Here is a 21,573-nt window from a genome sequence, read left to right as displayed (position 1 = left end):
AATGTCAACAATAATAACTTTTGATCACCTATATTCAACTGGATATATGTGCCTGAATCTTTCCTTACCACATAATGCTTGCCAGTGTAGATTAACTGAGGTTGGAAGGGAGATAAATAATTTGATTCTTGCATAAAAATAAAGACTGAGAAGTAAAAGATAAGTCTTTCATAGAGGGAACCAGAGGTTGCCAGGCGCTTTTAATTTTTAGATGTGCAAACTCTTAATACAAAGAAACATTACTTTATATTGCTCCTTGTGATAGCAATATTTATTATGCAGTATATAGATTCTATTTCCTTTTCATCACAAGTGCGTAGAAAGTTTATTTTGTCAAGTATAAAAGATCATACATATTTAGGAGCAATTTTTGTTGCCTTTCGCTGTCTTGGAGCTGTAGATGCGGGCGAAGATGTAGATCGGCGAACCCCGGCCACTCCAGCCGTCATACTCGTTGTACGTGAAGATGATGCGGAACTGCGACCAGTGGCAGTACCCATCGTGGGCGTGATCGCCATCGTAGACCAGAGGAGCGCCGTACCTCTGCCCGTGTTGGAAGCCAGGCCCAGGCGCCGGCGGTATGAGGTTGTGCTGGCAGGTTAGGGGGTCCCACACAATTAGCTCACCGTGTTGGTTGTTCTCCGCGCTGGCACAACAAGATTAATACTCCCTCCGTCCGGAAATACTTGTCATCAAAATGAATAAATGGGGATGTATCTAGATGTATTTTAGTTCTAGATACATCTCTTTTTGTCCATTTTGATGACGAGTATTTTCGGACGGAGGGAGTAGGAATTAAAAACGGAAAAAAAGAAAGGGTATACTTGACATTCCTCAACAAAATCTATTCCAAAATAAAAGGAGGATGCATTGGAAAAAATGGCAAGATATAGCTATTCCAAAATGCAAAGGGGGAATGGGTTTTAGAGATTTTGGTCTCTTTAATCAAGCCATGCTGGCTAAGCAAGGATGGAGACTAGTGACTAATCCTGACTCGCTTTGTGCTAAGGTACTCAAGGGACGATACTTTCACGACTCAGATTTTATGTCTGCAGCAAATAAGAGGAACTCCTCACACACATGGAAAGCCATATTACATGGCAGAAAGGTGTTGAAACTGGGGCTAGTTAAACGCATCGGAGACCAATCAAGTATAAAAATTTGGGAGGATCCATGGATTGTTTCTAATCATGGCTACCGACCTATCCTTCGGCTAGCTACCAGGCTCTACTGCTACTATGGTGGAAGAGCTCATCGATCAGGAGAATGGCACCTGTAATATGGAAGTACTGGAGTCAAACTTCGTGGCGCCGGATATTCAGACAATATGTGCAATGCCGATCGGCAACTTGGGAGATGATGTATGGGCTTGGGAGAAGGAGAAACATGGCAATTTCATGGTTCGTTCGCCCTATAAAACGCTAAGAATTTGGGCGCGACAGTCAGACACTCCATCTACGTCAGTAGCTGCTGGAAGTTCTTTCTGGAAAAAGTTGTGGAAAATAGCTGTACCACATAAAGTAAAGAATTTCTGGTGGCGAGTCATAAAGGAATTTGTTCCCTGTAGGTTTGCTCTGTTGAAAAGGCACATAAAGAAATTGCCTTTTTGTGAATTGTGTGGGAAGGAGGAGACTATCATCCATGCTCTATTTCAGTGTACGTGGGCAAGGCTTTTCTGGAAAGAAATGAAAGAGTTCGCGCACATTAAAATTCCAGACCTACACCCGCAAACTTGGGCATCAGACTTGATTGAAGGTAAGCTAGGCTCTGATCAATTCACATGTAATGTCCTTTGTGGTTGCTGGGCGGTTTGGTCGGAGAGAAATGATAGGCCCCATGGGAAGAAGGAAAGATCAGTGCAAGCTTCTGTTCGTTGGGCACTGGATAATATGCTGTTGATCTAACAACCATAGGCAAAGAAGTTAAACCTCCGGCAAAGTTGGAGACATTTCAATGGGTACCTCCAGATAGGGGAATCCTTAAGATCAATGTTGATGCCGCGTTCTTTGATTATACCGGTGGAGGTAGCACAGGTCTAGTGATCAGAGACGTGAATGGCATGCTTATAAGAGCTCAGGCTCAATGGTATCGTTTTGCATCCAGTGCTCAAATGATGGAATTATTGGCGATCCGGGATGGATTTCAAATAGCAAAAGATCTGGGTCACACCATGATCTGTATAGAGAGTGATGCTAAGGAGATGGTGAAAATGTGCAACTCTGCTTTTTCAGAGAGGTCGGCCTTTGCTGCCGTTTGCCATGAGATCAAAGAGCTAATGGAAGGTTTTCTTAAATGTGAGCTTACTTTTGTACATAGGGAAGCCAATGAAGCGGCTCACCGATGCGCAAAACAGGCCACAGAGGAGAGAAGGAGATGTCTATGGATTAATTATATGCCTACTTTCCTAGCTGATTGTATTCAGTTTGATGTAATTCCCCTTTTTGAGTAATATAAGCTCTTGATTCGCAAAAAAAAAAACTAGCTCTGGAGCTAACCTTTGAGCCAAACATGTTTTCACTGCTCTAGTGCTTAGAGGTGGAGTGGAGTTTAGAAACGTGTCATTAGTAAAGAACGATATTAATAGAAAGTAAAAAAGAAAGGGTAAAATTGACACTTCCTAACAAAATCAAGATCTGGAGCTAGCCTTTGAGCCAAACATGTCTTCACTGCTGTAGAACTTAGAGGTGGAGTGGAGCTTTCCCAAACACACCTTACCGAAAAAGGCTTTCGCCCCGCTTTATATATAAAGCATCAAACCACAAGCATCCAGTACAACCACACGCCACGCCACCGCAACACACGCACACACCCAAGACAGGATACATAGGCGCTGAGCGCAGCAACACCATTTCTAGCACTATCGCCTCGAAGAATGAAGCTACATATGACGAACCATGCGCTTCAAGGCGGCGCCTTCAGGAAGGATATGACGTCGGAGCGCCGCCACCGCCCGATCCAAGGATCAGAGTTTCCCCCGGAGCCGCATGACGGGCAATGAAAGCCGCGACGACGCCTTCAAGAAGGGAACGATCTTCGCCGCCGCCGGTCCGTCCGAAGATAGAGCAGGTTTTCACCTCGGCCAACAATCACCGCCACCGAACGCCACACCCCGGCAACCACGCCGCCCACACGACCATGGTGACCGGGCAGCACCAAGGCACGGGCTTTGTCCAAGAGCACCGCGCAACCACCACCACCAGGGCCGCCGCCCCAGCATCCAAGACCTCGACACCACCTCACCCGTGACCCGTCGCACCCCAACGAAAGAGACGAGCGGAAAGGTCCCACCTTTCGCGGCCCTGGGCGACCCCCAGCGTCGAGACCCAATAGGTCGGCCAGAACTGGCATCCACCGACCCATCCTGCTGCCCTAAGCGCAAGCTGAGCTCGGTCCTGCAGCAACAAGAGGGGGACGAGGTCAGTCCTGCTGCATTGTGCACGAGACGAGCTCGGTCCTGCTGCATCGTGCGCGAGACGAGCTCTATCCTGTGGCATCGGGCGCGAGACGAGCGGTGGACCGCACCTGGGAGGGGACCAGCTCTTTGATGGGAGTAGCTCCCGGGCGACGAGGAGATGGGGTGAAGGTCGAGACGGCCCGAACGCAGACAAACCGACGCCGGAGAAGCCGGCCGTTGCCGCGGACAGAACCATCAAGCCACCGTGGAGCCGCCACGACATCGGTAGGCCACTGAGATCTACCGATGCCGCCACCCACGGCCGGAACAGCAGCCACGCCCGGCCGCTGCCCATCCGCGTCGCCCGGCGAGCTCCAAGTGCCGGAGCCGCCGGGCACGCACCACCGGAGCCACGTGCCTTGCCGCCCCCTCACGGAGACCACCGCCACCACCACCCGCGTCGATCGCACGGGCGCCACCGCAGCCACCACCAGTTCTGCAGCCCCCACGCCCGTACAGCCACGCCCCGCCACGAGCGCACCAGCCGGCACGCCGCACCATGCTGGAGGCCGGCCCAGCCTAGCTGGACACCGTCCCCAGCCCGCGCCGCCGCGGCCCGCGGCCCTTGCGCCGGGATCTGACGAGGAAGCCCCGAAGAAGCCAGCACCTTGCCCTCCCCACGCACAAGCCCGCGCCACCAGAACCACGCAGCCGCCGCCACTCCGCCGCACGGCCGCGCCACCGGCGCGCCGCCCGGGTTGCCGCCGCGCCATCCCGCACGAACGACGCGCTCCTCACCGTGGCCCTGCGTCCCGCGCCACCGGATGCCAAGGAAGAAGGAAAGAAGGTCCCACCGCCGCCGCCGCCGCCAGCCGGGCTTCGCCCGGCGGCGCCCTCCGGCGGCGGCAGGGGGGGAAGGGTTGGGGGAGGGCCGCTGGCCGGCGGTGGCTAGGGTTCGCCCTGCCGCCCGCGAGAGCGGCACGGGCGAGCGAACGGGTGATCCCTGCTAGTCATGTTTGGCACTATGTTCTTTCTTGTCTAATATTCCAAATACACCTTAAGAAGGATGTTCCAATTTATCGTCAGTTTTTTTCTTTTCTTTTGCTGAATCCAGTTGCTCGTGAATCAAATAGGATTGAGCACGGATATGGTGACATGGCAAACACGGATAAACTATTCTATCCCCAAAGTCAAACGACGAGTCTCCAGCCAGGACAATGCTGGCATATATATCCACATCCGTGCATCGACGTTTTCCTTTTCATTTGCAGATAAGCAAATAGTGGTCAGAAATTTATGTGTCCTTAATTTCCTTTGCAATTGCAGGGGTTACAACCTACGAAGACAGTATCTACAAAACTGAAAGTACCATGGTCATCTCTAGAGGATCAGTACAAGCATGGATCTAGCACTTGGTATGATGACCAGATTTCCGGGCTTAAACGTACAAGTGGCCGGCAAGATGCTTGGTTTTACTAACCCGAATATGTTAATTACTGCTAATAAGGTTCTCCCTGTCGGAACCCAGTGGCATCATGCATGCACATGCTAATTCGCTGCTCCCCGTACATAAAATAACATCATTGAGCCATGGTTCGGTGTGCTAACCAAAGCTTGCAACTAGCTACGAGCACCCAGTTACCCACCAACAGCTAGCTAGATGTCCTCTTCCTGCCTGTGCTTGTTTGGAGCGTAACAAGCACACACACGGAGATTATCTTGAGTAGTTTTAGTGATGCTAATTAAAGTGACCGTTGAAGGCGCATTGTTGAAGGAATCCTTTCCTGCTTTGGTTTTGTTAACGTGTATTCATCTGACACGAGCTGTTCTTTACTCGCTCGCACCAAGAACTAGCTCGCCTTTTTCTATGCAGATGCACATGCTAGCGCGTGGCCATTCATGTGCCTGCCTTTGTTAGGTGAGCCAAAGAAATCCTGCTTTGTCCTCTTCTTTGTAGCCAGCTAGCTAGCTTCACTCGCCTGAGTTCTTCTCTTCGCTCCAAACACACAAGCACCCAAGAGAGATACAATGCAGTGACAGGGAATAGCTACCGGCCGGCAATCAATGACGCCTGTGGTCAGCGCTGCACTCGGCGCCTTGGGTCCCCTGCTGGTGAAGCTCAGTGGTCTGCTCGCCGGCGAGTATGGCCGCCTCAAAGGGGTCCGCCGTGAGATTCGCTCCCTTGAATCTGAGCTCACCACCATGCATGCTGCCCTCGAAGAGTACACTAAGCTGGAAGATCCAAGTGGGCAAGTGAAGGCATGGATATCTCTGGTGCGGGAGCTGGCATATGACACCGAGGACATCTTCGACAAGTTCATCCATCACCTTGGTAAGCGTGGTCATCGTGGTGGTTTCAAGGAGTTCTTGCGCAAGATAACTCTCCCTCTGAAGACGCTTGGAGCTCGGTGTGAAATTGCCGACCAAATCGATGACCTGAAGGATCGCATCAAGCAAGTGAAAGATCTCAAGGACAGTTACAAGTTGAATGATGTTCCTTCTAGCACCACTGGCCATCTGGCCCTGGATCCCCGGCTGCATGCTGTCTTTGCTGAGGAGGCACACCTTGTGGGCGTGGATGGTCCAAGGGATGATCTTGCCAAGTGGATGGTGGAAGAAGGAAGCAACTCATCCAAACCTCGCAAGGTGTTGTCTATTGTTGGTTTTGGTGGATTGGGAAAAACAACACTGGCAAATGAGATCTATCGCAAGATTCAAGGGCAATTTGATTGTAAGGCTTTCGTATCGGTCTCGCAAAAACCAGATATAAAGAAAATTATGAAGGATGTGATCTCTCAAGTGTCATGCCAAGGTGGATCCACAAATGATACTAGTGATTGGGATGAAATTAAGTCCATTTCAAAGCTAAGAGAACTACTGCAAAATAAAAGGTAACGTCGATCTTTGTTAATTCTCTTAATAGACGTTTCATGCATAGTGCCTGCTGTTTGAGCCACTTATTATTGACTATACTATTATTAATTCCACACAAAGAAAACAACTCAATTGAGGTCGGCTTGAACAATCCTTACAATCAATGCTAGGAAAGTATTGTGTACCCAGCTATAAGATGCTTACAACATGAAATATTTGTCATCATCAATATATTTGTTCCTAAATCCTTCATTAACTCGATTGTTTTGCAGTTAATAAAGTAGTCAAACTTCTAAAAAAAATTATCTCCCACATTTGACGAACAAACTACTAAAGTATGAGTTTATTTTATATATATCTTCTTATCATCTTCGTTTGACATAGTAGATTCAAGCATTCTAATAGTTTTTCAATTCCATAAAGCAAAAAAATGTAAAATATTTTATGGTTGCTTGTGATCCAGTAACAAGTGAGTGATAGTCCTTGTTATTTTTTTAAATGAAGCTAGCTTGCAACTGTATAGGGAAACATAGGCAATGAACATCGTAGATCTATAAACTACACCAATTATGTACTATGCGTCTGTGATGCAGAGATCGGGCATAATAAATATTTCATTTTCTTAAAAACATGAAGTGATATTGGAGTTTCATGGCACGTTTGAGTGTTAAAGCATAATTTCTTATCATAATCGGTTGACACGATTTGCTAATTTATAGGTATCTCATCATCATTGATGATATATGGTCTGCACAAGCATGGAAAACTATCAAGTGTGCTTTCCCAGAGAACAGTTGCTCTAGCAGAATTATAGTTACTACACGCATCATTGATGTAGCCAAGTCATGTTGTTTGGGAGGTGATGACCAGATGTATGAACTAAAATCCCTAAGTGATCTCCACTCTAGAATATTGTTTTTCACAAGAATATTTGGGTCCGGGAAAAATTGCCCTGACATGTTGGAAGAAGTTTCAAATAATATTCTAAAGAAATGTGGAGGCCTACCATTGGCAATTATAAGTATAGCTGGTTTACTAGCAAACCGACCAGCTATCAAGGAAGAGTGGGAGAAGGTTAAGAGGTCAATTGGTTCTGCACTGGAGAAAACTAAGAGTCTAGAGGGCATGAGCAGCATACTATCTCTGAGTTATAATGATCTTGCACCTAATCTCAAGACGTGCTTGTTGTATCTAAGTTTATTTCCCGAGGACCATGTGATTGAGAGAACAAGGCTAGTGAGGCTATGGATAGCAGAAGGGTTCATCTCTGAAGAGCGTGGACAGAGCAAGCAAGAGGCTGCTGAGAATTACTTTTATGAGCTTATCAACAAAAGTATGGTCCAACCAGTGGACATTGGCTTTGATGGTAAGGTTCGAGCATGTCGAGTCCATGACATGATGCTTGAACTTATTATTTCAAAATCAGTTGAAGGTAATTTTACCACTGTGGTAGGTGGAGGTCAAAATTTGGAAAATCAGCAAGGTTATATTCGGCGGCTATCGATCCAGTACATTGACAAGGAACTTGCATCTGCACTGGTAAATGTGGATATAAGCCATGTTCGAACATTGATAGTAATGCCATCATGTTGCATCAAACATTTGCCCGCTCTTGATCAGTTTGAAGCTTTACGTGTTCTGGATTTTGAAGGTTGTAAGGATTTAAAGGACTCTGATATGAACGGTATGGACAAATTATTCCAACTGAAGTACCTCAACTTTAGAGGCACAGATATATCAAAGCTACCATCAGGGATAGTGATGCTAGGTAATCTAGAGACCCTAGTTTCTGGGTATACAGGTGTGCATGAGTTGCCTGCTGGATTTGGCCGGCTAACTAAACTTCAACACCTAGAAGGACGGGGATGGATACTACCAGATGGGATTGGGGATATGAAGAACTTACAGTTGATGTCAGGCTTCGTTATTGCCTCCAGTAAAACGGATGTGTTGGAGGATCTCGGGAACCTAACAAGTTTGAAGGAGCTCAAGGTTGATCTCAGGCCTGCGAACAGAATATTCGATAAAGTATCTTGCGAGGACAAGAGATGTGAAGAGGCGTTCCTCTCCTCACTGTGCAAGCTTGGCACCTGCAAACTCCGATCTTTGGATATATCACTGAGCTGTGCTTCCCTCGACTTCTTAGATTCTTGGTCCCCTCTGCCATCTTCTCTTCAAAGGTTTTCCACGGATTACAAGTATTCGTTCACCAAGTTTCCAAAGTGGATTACACCAGCACTCACTAACCTTGCCGACCTGTGCATCTGCCTAACTGAAATGACAGAAGATGATTTGGTTACTCTTGGGCAGGTCCCATCCTTACTTCGCCTGTTCCTATGGCCATCAAATAAGTTGGTTGCCACAGTACAACGCAATTCTTTCCTGAATCTGAAGGTTTTGGACTTCGGATTTAAAACTGAACGAGCATATGTTACGTTTGTGAAAGGGTCTGCGCCCAAGCTTGAGGAACTTACCATCACATTCAGTGTGTCGGCAGCGAAAGCTAATGGCTTCTATTCAGGCATTGAGCATCTCTCATCTCTCAAAGAAGCTAAGATATATCTTGATGATGAAGATGCGACACCTTCAGAATGCAAGGCTGCAGCTGCTGAGATCAGGAAGGAAGCGGGTGCCAATCCCAACCATCTTGCACTTACTTTTGAGGGGGAATCAGATTCAGAAGGAGAGGACAATGAAGAGACCAGTGGTAGTGATGAGGAGGGAGGCAGTGACACTGATGAGGACAATGAAGAGACCAGTGGTAGTGACGAGAAGAGCAAGGGAGAAGGTGACACTGATGAGTCCTAAAATGGGATGATCGTCATCACCAACTGCAAGAGGTACATTTTTTATTTGATTTTCTCTTGTAAGAACGTAGTCAGATTTTAATTTTCCCCACCCAAATATATCTGTGTCCGAGCCGCTTCTGGTTTTCTCAGACTCACATGTTTTACTGTTTCCCTTTTACCAATCCAGGTATGCTGCGCGGCTGGAGCATGGAATTTCGTACCGAAGGAGGCATGAAGCTAATTAATATTCTTTGCACCTTGCGGTGCACTTGTCGTGGAGTCTCAACTGAAGATGAAAGAGAGACACCTCCTGGAAAAAGTGGTCTCGAGTCTCTCTCAACTGAAGTTGCTACTTTTCTACACACAGTGTTTGATTGCCACTGTCCCTTACTTTGATGATTCAGATTTAAGCTCTGTTACTCAGAATAGTTATGGTTCTTTATTCGCCCATACTCTGTCCCGAGAAGCTTTTATGCATTTGATAGGACCTAAGCTCTATTTGCATTCAGGAATATTTCTTCGGAATACTTGATTAATTTATGTACGTTTCATAAAATTATGAAAAAGTGGGGTTGGGTTTCCCTTTTTCCGGAAATTCAAATTTTGTTGAATTACTGTACAGTGATCAGATCGACTCAGATCGTGCATGGCATGTGTGTTATTCATCTTCATCAGTTCTGTTCTGAAACGGAGGGGACTAAAGCACGCTGTCACATACCCTTCATGTTTTTTAGGTGAAATTTCGTGGAACGAATATTGTTGTGCTAGCATTTATTCAGCAACAGTTGGTAGACGGGATCTGTGTGCATTCACGAACCAGATAATTTGTAACCTGTTTGTTTCCTTCGCATTCACTGATTAAATGCTACTAAATGAGTGAGTGCATAAATCGATCAGTCAGTTGTGTAAGCTCTACTTGCATTGGCGATTATTTCTGCTTTTATGCATTTGGTAGGACCTATGCTCTATTTGCATTCAGGAATATTTCTGCTGAATACTTGATTTCTGCACGTTTCATAAAATTTGTGAAAAAAATGGGGTTGGGTTTCCCTTGTTCCAGAAATTTAAAGCTTTGTTGAATTACTGTACAGTGATCACATCGGCTCGATCGTGCATGGCCTGTGTGTTACTCCCTACATCTCATAATATAAGACGTTATTACATCCAATATACTCACATGTTCACTGATAAAATCCAACTAAATGAGTGAGTGCATAAATCGATCACTCAGTTGTCTAAGCTCTACTTGCAGTGCGGATTATTTCTGCTGAACTAATGCACTTGCTGATGGAAGGAAGTGTGATGCTGATCCTCGGTCGGGTTGCGTGGTTTGTGCCTAGGTGGCTGGAAATTTCTGCCGAAGTAATACCCTTATCACTATTAAAATGGTTCTGCCTGTCGGAGTCTGAATACCGATGCTATTGTTAATTCGCTTGTACTCTGTCTGTAGTAGCTTTATGAATTCGGTGGAATCTAAGCACCATTTGCATTGGGGATTTTTTTTTGTGCTGAATACTTGATTTCTGTTTCTCTTGTTTCCAATTTTTTTTGTTGGATTACTGTGTCGTGATGATACCTACCATGAAAGTCGATCGTATATATGTCATGTGTGTTATTATTCGTCAGTTTTGTTCTGAAATAGTTAGGAACAAAAGCACGCCGTGATACTCTTCGCACTTTGAGGTGAAGTGTCATGGAACAAATTTTAATGTGCCATGATACTCTTCGCACTTTGAGGTGAAGTGTCATGGAACGAATTTCGCCGTGTGTTCCAGGTTTAAGGACTCTTTCTCCATGTGTATGTACGCACTTGTGTTGGATTGTTACCATGCATATATTTTGTCTCAGAAGCTATGGGTCAGCACTTGAAGGGTAGAAGATGGAAAACGGAAGCTGAAACAGGGGAGATTGCATTGCTAATTGCATTGCGTTTGATTGTCTCTGTTTCTGACGTTTGGAGATCAAGGCTCAAGAATTGTTTTTGTTGGGACACAATTGACTGTGTTTTCTATGAAAAACTTGCATGCTGCTTAGTTGGGGCGCACCTCCCATAACAGCGCATACATGCGGTTTGGATTACAATCTTGGAGATCAAGAAAGGAGATAGAAATAAGAGGTTACATGAGATAAACATAAGAATCTAACAACCTAACTATCTCAACTATCTCCTATGAGATGCGCCAGTCACATAACGTGACATGTTGCATGTTTAACACTGTACTCTGACCAAATTCAGTGACCGTGATTTAGACGCTACACTTGATAGTTGGTTGTGGAGTTGGCTATTTACAACCCATGTAGTCGCTAGTAAGCAGTTAATAAAAAAAAGGCACATACGCAGTTTTACTACTCCTCTGCTTTACTACTCTGTTTATTCTCCTCTGCGGCTCTGCTTTACTACTCTGTTTCCTCTGCTCGGCCAGTGAGCCCAACCCTCGCAGCAACCGTCTGTCTGTCAAGGAAAAGAGCAAGGAGGAGGGGAATTAAAATGCTCCTCAACTGAAAGAGGTACTAGGAGCATCCCCATTATTTTCTCCTTCTAACTAACTACATCTCTTTTCAGTTCAAAAATAAATAAATACATCCCTTTTGTCAGTATATCTACTAAATGCTTCTCCAAGTCACATGCTCTATCAGTTTTACCGATCCAGGATGATGTGTGCCTGGCTATCTACCTTGCCTCGAACTTACTGTCATACTGAAAAAGATCTGGTGCTACCATCTCTTGTGCATTTTTGTTTAGCTATCATTTTTGCATTGGGGGCACAATGGATCATATTCCGTTGAAAAACTTGCATTTTGTTTTGTTTATTCCCTCTTGTAATCTCTATTTGAATTCTGAATCATTTCTGCTGAATACTTCCTGATGATGGAAATGTAATGTTGCTTGCTTGCTTGGTACCTTTGTGTCTGAGCAAGTTGAATGGCTGTCGTTTATTCTGGTTTATATGCATGTAAAATGATGATGGGAATTGATCAGGTTTACATGTCCTGAAAGCATGATTGCTGCTGCATCATACTGTACATGAAACTAAATATGAATTACAATTTGGTTGTGCTGCCGGATGACCTCACCGGCAGTGGTACTGCATCTGCACGGCGGCACCTCCCACTGATCCGCGCTTCTTCTCCTGTTAGCACTCTAAACTGTCTAAATACGTGAACAAGACACAGGTAGCGTTGGTTGTGTTATCCAGCACAGGCCTGGGTTCTCTGGAGTCTCCTTCACCGCATCTCCATGGCCGGTAGGCCCAGCGGGCGCCAGGTACCTTCGGCCAGGCCGAGGGTCGACAGAGGTACGCGGGCGTACGAACCTGCTTGCTGGAAGAAGGCGGGCATCAGCTTGGTGCGAGCTCCATATTCGGACTTGAGACTCTGCCCCATATTCGGAGCTCCTATTCCACGCTGAACGCTAGGAATCACTACGGGGCGGGAACCACCGTGTTTTTTTCTCTGTTTCATATATCCTTTTCCTTTCTAAAAATAATTCCGGATTTTTAAAAAGAGTTGCAAAGTGTCAAATCTTCGGGAATACAAAAATTGTTCATGATTTGAAGAAAAATGTTCGGGAAATGATAAACACTAACGGATTCAAAAGATGTTCACCAGATTCAAAAAGCAGTTCTTTAATCCAAAAAAAAAAGGTCAAGATTTCAAAAGAACGAACATTTTTGAATTTTAACGAACCTTTTTTTTATTTTGCTGAAAAATATTTTATGAGGATTTCTAATAATGAAAACAGTGTTTTGTATTTGATTAACAAAATTTCAATTCTATGCACATTTTTTAAACTTAATGAACAAAAATTGTATTCAAGTATGTTTTTTAAATGCATGAACAAAATTTGAATTTGATGAATAGTTTCTGAAAATATATGAACAATATTTGGAATTTCGTGAACAAAATTTGAATTTTATTGTACATTTTTTAAATCTCATGAATAAAAGTTGAATTTGATGAACTTTTTTTGTATTGTTGAATATTTTTCCATTGATGAACATTTTTGAATTCGGCAAAAAATAATGTTTGTGGATTTCAAAAAAGCAAAAAGTAAAAAGGTACGTAATTCAAAAAAATCATTATTTCAAAAAATTGTTCACGATTTCAAAAATGTTCATGTACATTTTTAAAAATACGTCTAGAAATTTAAAACGAAAAAATAAAAAAATGCGAATTTTAAAGAGTTCGCAAAATTGAAAAATAAGAAAAAAAAAAGAGAAAAGAAAAACAGAACAAGAAAAGAAAAAACGAAAAGGAAAATAGAAAAAGCTAGGCCTATGCTTTAAGAATTGTGTTATGCAGGCCTAACAGTGTTTGTATGTAACTTAACAGCCCGACATCGAAAAAAGTTGCGTACAACGGGCCTAGTTGGGTTGTATGCAGACCACTAAACACAGCCTACATGTTGCAAGATTTCTCTATCTTATTGCGTCATATATACAGTGTGAAAACTTAATTCAGCCCGGATATATAGAGCTAGCTACACCTAATTCCCTACTTCCGCCGCCTCCACTAAAAGGTTAGGCTTCCTTTGCCTTTCGTCGGCGTTGTCGTTGGTCCTCCTCATTTCCAATGGCCTTAGGGATATGGGAGCAGAGTGGAATCTTGCCCTTGTTGATGGGAGGTCTTCGTTTTTGGAACTTTTTTCGAGATTTGTTATGGTTTGTGTCCTGCTCGGGAAGACGAGAGAGCGACAGCTCCCTGAAGATGAAATAAGGTTTTCCCTGCCTAGGCCCTATTCTCGTGGTACTTCTAGTGTCGTCGATGGATGTGTGGAGGCGTGTCTCTGGCAGATATGTCTTTAGTGGATTTGCTCGGATCTGGTCGTAATTTGTCTACGTACGTGTGTCTTCATGTTGGATGCTTACGATCTACGTCACTCTTCATAGCCAGCGTTTGCTGTTCTACTGCGCTGTCTTTTGAGGCCTTAGCACGACAACTTTTCAACGTTTGTTACGACAGGTTTTGCCCGGCTCCAGCGAGTGAGGGGCGATGACAGCAGCGCATCTTCAGCTCGCTTCTGTGCTTGTAGTCGTCGCTAGGTGATCTACAGATTGAGATGTAATTTTTGTTATTTATGGTGTACGTTGTATTGTTATGATTAAAGATGAATAAATTAGAAGTTTAAAAACCAGCAATAATCATCAAATTATTGGTGAAGTACTCTATATGTAGGTGAATTAATACTTGTTTTAGGGGGAAATAATAAATATATTCCTAAAGGCGAGTCACATTTTTTATTCCCCGCAAAAGAAAAGGGGAAAAAACGGGTGGCGGACAGGGACAGACTTGCGGCGGCCTCAGATCTGGTCGACTCGGTGCTAGGAGACGAACCGGCCGCGGCAGCGGAGATGGGCTAAGCAGAGAGGTGGGCGACAGCTGAGGCTGGCGGTGAACTGGGCGGCCTCTGGACTGGGTTGTCGACTCGGGGCGGCAGCGGAATGGGTGCAGATGCGGAAGGAGGTTGCTTAGGTGCCCCGGCCGACGCGAGCCCTCAGCTTTCACTCTGTTAAATCTTCCGTAACTCTTGCCTCTCCTGTTTCTTTCAGTTGGAGTTGCATTGCAGGCTACAAAATTCATCACCTGCAGCAGGAGATTATTAATTGGTTCCTTTTTAAATGATCTGTTCAGTCAGCCTTTAAGCAGTGATGTCCTTCGGTGTTTATCTTGGTTATTAGTACAAAGATTGGTTTGCTTTTTAATTATTACAGTTTCAGTCTTTCAGCTCAGGAGGGAAGAGATAGAACTATTGGTCATCACATTCTGCTGCCGGTATTTGCAGACAGCTTTCTAAAATTTCAACAGCCTGCTTCATGTTGTGCGTCGAAAATGATGCCCTAGTCCATGATGTTATGCTTTTGAAAAGTGAGGCTGGTGAGTCTTCAACTTTGGTTCCATTATATTGGCTTTTCTCCATGGGGGCAAACTTGAAAGATAGTCAGGAACACGCCACCTCCTTTCCAAAATGGACCAGGCCAAGCAAAGCAAAATAAGGACAACGATGTGGGCAGGAAGAAGCTGCCACGAAGCTTCCTTCCCTCTTCAACCTCTATATATGTGTCTTGGTCAGCACTCTTGCAATTTACAAACACGGCAATATTGCCCTCAGAGAGAGAGAGAGCAATAGCTTCGCTGGGGAGCAGCCATGAGCGGTCTGGGGGGTGTGATTGCTGGTGCCGTGGGGAAACAAATCGTCAGCAAGCTTGGTGAATATGCTGCGTCGGAGATCACTCTGCAGTGGAGGTACAGGGAGGACGCGTTAGACTTGCAGGAGAAGATGAAAGATCTCGAGGCCTTGTTGCTTGATGCCGACGACAAGTCGCGTCAAGTAGGAGAAGGTGCAAGAGTATTTCAGCGGTGGCTTACAAAATTTAAGCGCGTCGCCTATGACGTCGAGGATGTGCTTGATGAGTTGGATGCTAACGAGCTCATCAAGAAGAGCCAATCCAAGGTATTCATTCAGATATTGATTCTTCTTTATCTAATCTAAAAATATATTGATTCTTTGATTATCCTGTTTGGAGAAAATGTCTTTGTGTGTCTGATTATGCAATAGCCCATCTTTATCCTTTCTTTTGTAATTAATGTGCAGCCTTCCTCTCCATCTGTGCGGTGGATGAGACATGAGAGTCTATAACTAATCTGATAAATGATATGCTTGGAGACTGAAGTTGACTCCAATTTTTATTTTTGCAGTTCAACTTATGGTTTTCCAGAAACAATCAACTCCTGCAGCGAATAATCATGCCCCACAAGATGAAGAACGTGATGAAGAAAATAGACGAAATTGAAAAGGAGGGGAGAACGAAGCTCAACCTTGTGCGTCAAGAAGCCCGGGGAGAAGAGAGCAGAAACAATGAAACTTTTGTAGCCAACTATGGTGATGGCACGAAAACTGGAATGGTGGGGAGGGATATCGAGAAGGAGAAGATAATCAGCCTGCTACTGACAAGTGAAGCTAACCAGGATATCTCCATCATTCCAGTTGTTGGCCTTGGTGGCATAGGTAAGACAACATTGGTTGAATCAGTTTTTGCAGACAAGAGGGTCAGTATCTTTGACGTCTCAATCTGGTTTAATGTGTCCAAGCAGTTTGATTTGAACAAAATTGGGAGTGCAATCCTGAAAAGAATAATGAATAACACTGTCAACCTTGACAACTGCGATTTGCAGTTTTATCTGAAAAAAGAACTTGCTACTAGAAGATACTTTATTGTTCTGGATGATCTCTGGGAGGAAGATGGAAATAAACTTGAAAAGTTGAAGCAGATGTTACAGCATGGCTGCAAGGGTAGCCGTATTATAGTAACTACCCGAAACCTACGAGTAGTGCAACAATTGCGCACTGGTTTCCTTGCAAATGAGAGCAAAATTGTCCCAGTTCACGAGTCTGACATAATAAATTTGGGTGTTTTAGAACCTGGCGACTGTTGGGAATTAATGAAGCAAAGGGCATTTGGGCCTGATGATCACCACAGTGTCTTGGAAGAAATTGGAAAGCAGATTGCGGGGAAGTGTGGGGGCTTACCTCTCGTGGCGAATGCTCTTGGGCATGTAATGTCAGAGCAAAGGACCGTGGGGGCATGGGAAGATATAAGAGACACCAAGGTCGATCTGGGTTTGAAAGAAGTACATCAGAAAGAAACATTAGAGAGGCTATTGCTGAGCTATACCTACATGAAACTAGAATTCAAAATGTGTTTCACGTACTTGGCAGCCTTCCCCAAGGGCTTTGTCATGGAAATCAATCGCTTAATCCAGCAATGGAATGCTCTTGGATACATTAATTCAAGGCACGATGGTCACAGGTGCATCAATTACCTTCTGGGGATGTCCTTTCTTCAGACTCCGGTGTCTGCTTTGGTTAGTACCTGTAGACACTATTTCTCTTCCTCTTGTATGGCTGGTTTAGTTTTACTATTCTGTTTTTTTTACTTTACAGCTAAGGACACACAATTATGGATTCTACTCTATTATACATTAATTCATGGATTCTACTCTATTATGGTTCTAGATTAGGCCCTACAATTTCATTTTTAATTTATATTAATGATTTAATATATCTATTTCTGAATTTAAATTTATTGTGTTCAGTTTTGTACTCTATTGGGTCTGTTGTTTTGACTATGTTGGGTTTATATATTCTTTTGGTTTGAGATTCTTTCTTGTCATTCCATTCCTAGTTCCATTGTCTAGATTATGTGGCACAAAGTTAAATTCTAAATTTTAATAAATTTATTCATCATCTATGACTCAATCCATGGCATAAAGACAATTTGTAAAATCCATGTTTTATAGTGAAAAAATCATGTGTAGAAAATTGATCTGGAGGCTCCACATATTTTGGGGGAGATGCAATTTTACCAGATCTTAGTTTCTTCTCTTAACTCCATTTTAATATTTCCTATAGTTGGTTATTACATTTCTCTTTGCAATACTATACTGATAGTAGTTACCTTTGCAGGTTAATCCAAGTCTGTTGCATTTCAATGCTCCCTCAGAACTCGTCATGCATGATTTGGTGCATGATCTTGCATCAATAATTGTTACTGATGAATTCATTGATCTAGATGCTACCAAAAGCACCACTTGGAACATTGCTCGTTACTGCCGACATGCACAGTTAACCAACTTCAAGAATGATCTCGAGGTTCTGAAATATATTCCACACAAGCTTAGATCCCTCCACTTTAGGGATTTGGGGGGACTGCAACTCCCGAAAAAGGCTTTTTCTCGGTCCAAGTACATACGTGTCTTGGACCTAAGTGGACATTCAGCTGAAGGTCAATCTGCTCCAAGTAGCGTGTTGCTACCATCTTCCATTAATCAATTGAAGCTAATTAGGTATCTTGATGCAACACGCTTGACAATAACATCACTTCCCAAGTATTTTCATGCACTTCAAAACATGGAAACTCTTATTCTGTCCAATTCCAAGCTTGAAATCTTGCCTGACCATGTTTGTCGCCTCAGCAAACTTTGCTATTTGGATCTATCTGGTAGTAGTAGCCTCAGTAAGCTACCTGCATCACTAGGGGAGCTCTCTCAACTCTTTTTCCTCAATCTATCCGGGTGTTGTACACTCCAAGAGTTGCCTGAATCAATCTGTGAGCTTGCATACTTACACCACCTAGACATGTCACATTGTTGTGCTCTTCAAAGGATGCCTGACAAATTTGGTAGCCTTCCTAAACTCTCATTCTTAAACTTGTCAGGTTGCTCAAGGCTCACCAAACTACCTGACAATGTAAGCTTTCCGTGTTTAGAGCATCTGAACCTATCAAGTTGCCATGAGCTAGAATACCTGCCAATTGATTTCAGCCACCTTCAGAAACTTGAGTTCATGAACCTGTCTGGTTGCTACAAGATTTCAATGCTGCCAGGATCATTTTGCCAACTTAATCATTTGAAATACCTAGATCGTTCAGATTGCCATAACCTCGAACAACTCCCTGAATGTTTTGGTCACCTCATCGAGCTTGAATATTTGAACCTAACAAGCTGTCCTAAACTCCGACAATTGCCAGAGTCACTATGCAAGTTGTTTAAGCTGAGGTGTCTCTATTTGTCATATTGTCTGAGGCTCAAGGAGCTCCCCTCCTCATTTGGCGACCTAAAGCTTCAAATACTTCACATGAATGGCCTTATACTTATGGATGACTGCCCTTATAGCATTGGTGACATGACTAGTCTCACCGAGTTTGTGATTGATTATGCAACTTTTGATTTTCTTGAAAAGATTGAAGCCATTCGAAAGCGTCTAAATTTTGTGGGCACAGTAGGGCATTATGTACATGAGATAGAGAGTAGAGGATGCAGCAGTATAGTGGATCTTGTTGGACTGACTTGTTCAGAGCTGATACTTAAAGACCTTCAGAATGTCAGGCATCCAGAAGATGCAGACAAAGTCAAACTGCGTGATAAATCAAATATTCGAGTCCTAAAACTTCACTTCAGAAATGAAGGAGGTAAATCTGTGCTGGACAGGCTCGTACCTCCTCGGACTCTTGATAACTTTTGGCTATGTGGGTATATGAGCAAGGAATTCCCTAACTGGATGCTTCACATCTCGTCCTACATCCCTTTTCTCAGTGAACTAACTCTGAATGGTTTGGAAGCATGTGATTTTCTTCCTCCATTAGGGGCACTACCAAATTTAAGAAGGTTGTTTCTTCTGAACATTCCCAACATTAGAAAAATTGGTAAGGAATTCTATGGAGAGAGCGGATCTTGTATGAAACTAAGAGTACTGCTATTGGCGTCGATGAAGAATTTGGTGGAATGGTGGACAACAGAGTCATGTAAAGAAAACGAAGAGTTTTTAATACCTAATTTGCATCATTTGAATGTAACAGACTGCCCAAAGTTGAAGTTCCTACCATATCCCCCAAGAAGTATGAAGTGGTTTTTGAGCAACAGCGAGCCAGTTTTGCCAGAGCGAGGATTTGGAAAGCTCTCATCTTCCATTCATCCTTCTGAGATGGCTCTAAAGAGTTGTAGTTACTCTCAAGACAAGTGGGATGGACTTCAACACTTTCCTACCCTTGAGATATTTCAGGTAAAATCTATCATTGGCTTGAAGACTTTGCCAGAGGTCATACAATGCTTCACCTCTCTCACTGAACTAAATTTAGTATCATTGAATGAGCTGGAGACACTCCCGGAATGGTTGGGCCACCTCGGCTCTCTAGAAGAAATTGGAATCAGTGGTTGCCCCAACCTGACATCTTTGCCAGAAAGCATGAAGAACCTCACAGCTCTTAGAAAACTAAAGTTGATAGGGTGCAAAGGCCTGAAGATATTACCAGGATCGTTGGGACAGTTGACTTCTCTAGAAGAAATTGAAATCGGCGATTGCCCCAACCTGTCATCTTTGCCTGAAAGCCTGAAGAACCTCAACGCTCTTAGAAAATTGACGTTGACAGAGTGCAAAGGCCTGGAAACATTACCGGGATCCTTGGGACAGATGACTTCTCTAGAAGAAATTTCAATTGGAGACTGCCGCAACCTGACATATTTACCTGAAAGCATGAAGAACCTCACCGCCCTTAAAAAACTGAGGTTGGAAATGTGCAAAGGCATGGGGACATTACCAGGATGGTTGGGACAATTGACTTCTCTAGAAGAAATTTTAATCAGCATTTGCCCCAACCTGACATGTTTGCCTGAAAGCATACGGAGTCTCTCTGCTTTGAAGCTACTCAGAATTGTTGAATGTCCAGGTCTGATTGCGAGCTGCCAAGGGGAGGATGCCGGCAAGATTTGTCACATCCCAACCGTCGAATACAGCTGATTTGTTGTACAAAACTGTTGGTCTCATGCAGAGCTCAAGGTCATCGTCGCCCAACGAAATTTGCACAAAATTTGGCATATGTGCTCCTGGTGGTTACATGCATGGTGCTCTACTCCGTACTACATAATTGTGTTGGAGGTTGTCCTGTTGGTCCCAGGAGCTGCAGAGGAGGTAAGCGGCCTGGATGGATTATAACATGCATTTGCGCTTTTATGTTGTATTTATATACAGTTTTTCAAGGGCAGAAACATATATAGTTATTTTCTTGTAAGGTGCATCCTTGGTTGTAGCTAACCATGTCAACATTTCGAAATTGAACTTGCATTGAAGAATTAATTAAAGGGGCTTGCCCTTCATGGTTGGTTGTACAACAGACTTGGAATGACTGAATACAACTTCACATTACTTCTCTTCTCTGTTTCATCAACTTATCTTGAAAGTGTTCCTTTGCTAACAAAAGAAATCTCTTCGAGCGGGCAATTTTTCATTGTGCCATAACATCCAGCTGGCATTCACATGACTTGGTCAATCATACGTGCAGGCTTACATCACTGTTCTCGACTTGCTGAATTTTGCACAAGATCAATTTCACAATAAAATGAGGAAGAGAGCTCAAGGAGCATATTTGGATGGTGGAAGAGCTCTAAAGTGCCGACACTCCACTCGGACAGGCCAAGTGAGGTAGTGTGCTCGTGCTCGTAACTACTCAGTACGCAGCACACAATTCGAATGCCATTAATTTGTGTGAACTTCGAATTTCTGCCTAGTTTTGTATTGACCTTCAACAAAAATTCAAATGCTTGTCAAATTCATACGTTGTACCATTTTAGTTTTACCGACCCAGGATGATGTGTGGCTGGCTAGCTACATTGCCAGTATATGAAACTGTGAATTACCATTTGGTTGGACGAAAGCTGCAGATGGCGAGTAACTGGTGCTGCTGCTTTGGAACTCGTACTTCTGAACTGCGACGGCCATCCCCAAACCACAACCAATAATCTTGGCAACTCCTCGTCAGCGCCGACGTGCTTTTTTTGTATGGGCCGCGCCGACGTGCTGCTATAGCGCACAGGGGGGCGCCGCCTGGCCACGGCCCAGCTGCTCGCCCTTCGCTGGTTCGTCACTCGCAGTTGGCTGTTGTTTTTCGTGCTCGCTTTTTTTTTCTTCTGCTACAGGTCCTTGTCTCAGGGAAAAGAATATGTTGGCTTTTTTGTTAATTTTAA

General features: G+C 44.0%; 2 protein-coding genes across 3 annotated transcripts; both read left to right on the top strand.

The window, feature by feature from the left end:
* Positions 1-5,368: 5,368 nt before the first annotated feature.
* On the top strand, positions 5,369-9,645 carry LOC123114378 (disease resistance protein Pik-2). The gene is made up of 3 exons (XM_044535820.1): positions 5,369-6,285; positions 6,988-9,108; positions 9,245-9,645. Exons 1-2 carry the CDS (start codon positions 5,459-5,461, stop codon positions 9,074-9,076), a joined length of 2,916 nt encoding a protein of 971 aa, XP_044391755.1. The 5' UTR covers positions 5,369-5,458; the 3' UTR covers positions 9,077-9,108; positions 9,245-9,645.
* Positions 9,646-14,337: 4,692 nt separating this feature from the next.
* On the top strand, positions 14,338-21,162 carry LOC123114377 (putative disease resistance protein RGA1). 2 transcript variants are annotated; one of them, XM_044535819.1, is made up of 5 exons: positions 14,338-14,529; positions 14,607-15,508; positions 15,754-16,920; positions 17,522-20,521; positions 20,892-21,162. In XM_044535819.1, exons 2-4 carry the CDS (start codon positions 15,203-15,205, stop codon positions 20,348-20,350), a joined length of 4,302 nt encoding a protein of 1,433 aa, XP_044391754.1. In that variant the 5' UTR covers positions 14,338-14,529; positions 14,607-15,202; the 3' UTR covers positions 20,351-20,521; positions 20,892-21,162. The 2 variants fall into 2 exon arrangements, with proteins under 2 accessions (XP_044391754.1, XP_044391753.1); XM_044535818.1 differs by having other exon boundaries at positions 14,338-15,508.
* The last annotated feature ends 411 nt before the right edge of the window (positions 21,163-21,573 follow it).

Source organism: Triticum aestivum, chromosome 5B (genome assembly GCF_018294505.1).
Source record: "Triticum aestivum cultivar Chinese Spring chromosome 5B, IWGSC CS RefSeq v2.1, whole genome shotgun sequence".
NCBI lineage: Eukaryota > Viridiplantae > Streptophyta > Magnoliopsida > Poales > Poaceae > Triticum > Triticum aestivum.
Note: the sequence above shows the minus strand (reverse complement) of the source record. Positions and strands in the feature narration are given on the sequence as shown.

Excerpts from the sequence above, each read along its gene's own strand:
- LOC123114378 (XM_044535820.1), top strand. The coding sequence starts at position 5,459 with ATGACGCCTGTGGTCAGCGCTGCACTCGGCGCCTTGGGTCCCCTGCTG. Across the intron at positions 6,286-6,987 it reads GAACTACTGCAAAATAAAAG|GTATCTCATCATCATTGATG; the intron begins GTAACGTCGATC and ends GCTAATTTATAG.
- LOC123114377 (XM_044535819.1), top strand. The coding sequence starts at position 15,203 with ATGAGCGGTCTGGGGGGTGTGATTGCTGGTGCCGTGGGGAAACAAATC. Across the intron at positions 15,509-15,753 it reads TCAAGAAGAGCCAATCCAAG|TTCAACTTATGGTTTTCCAG; the intron begins GTATTCATTCAG and ends TTATTTTTGCAG. Across the intron at positions 16,921-17,521 it reads AGACTCCGGTGTCTGCTTTG|GTTAATCCAAGTCTGTTGCA; the intron begins GTTAGTACCTGT and ends TTACCTTTGCAG.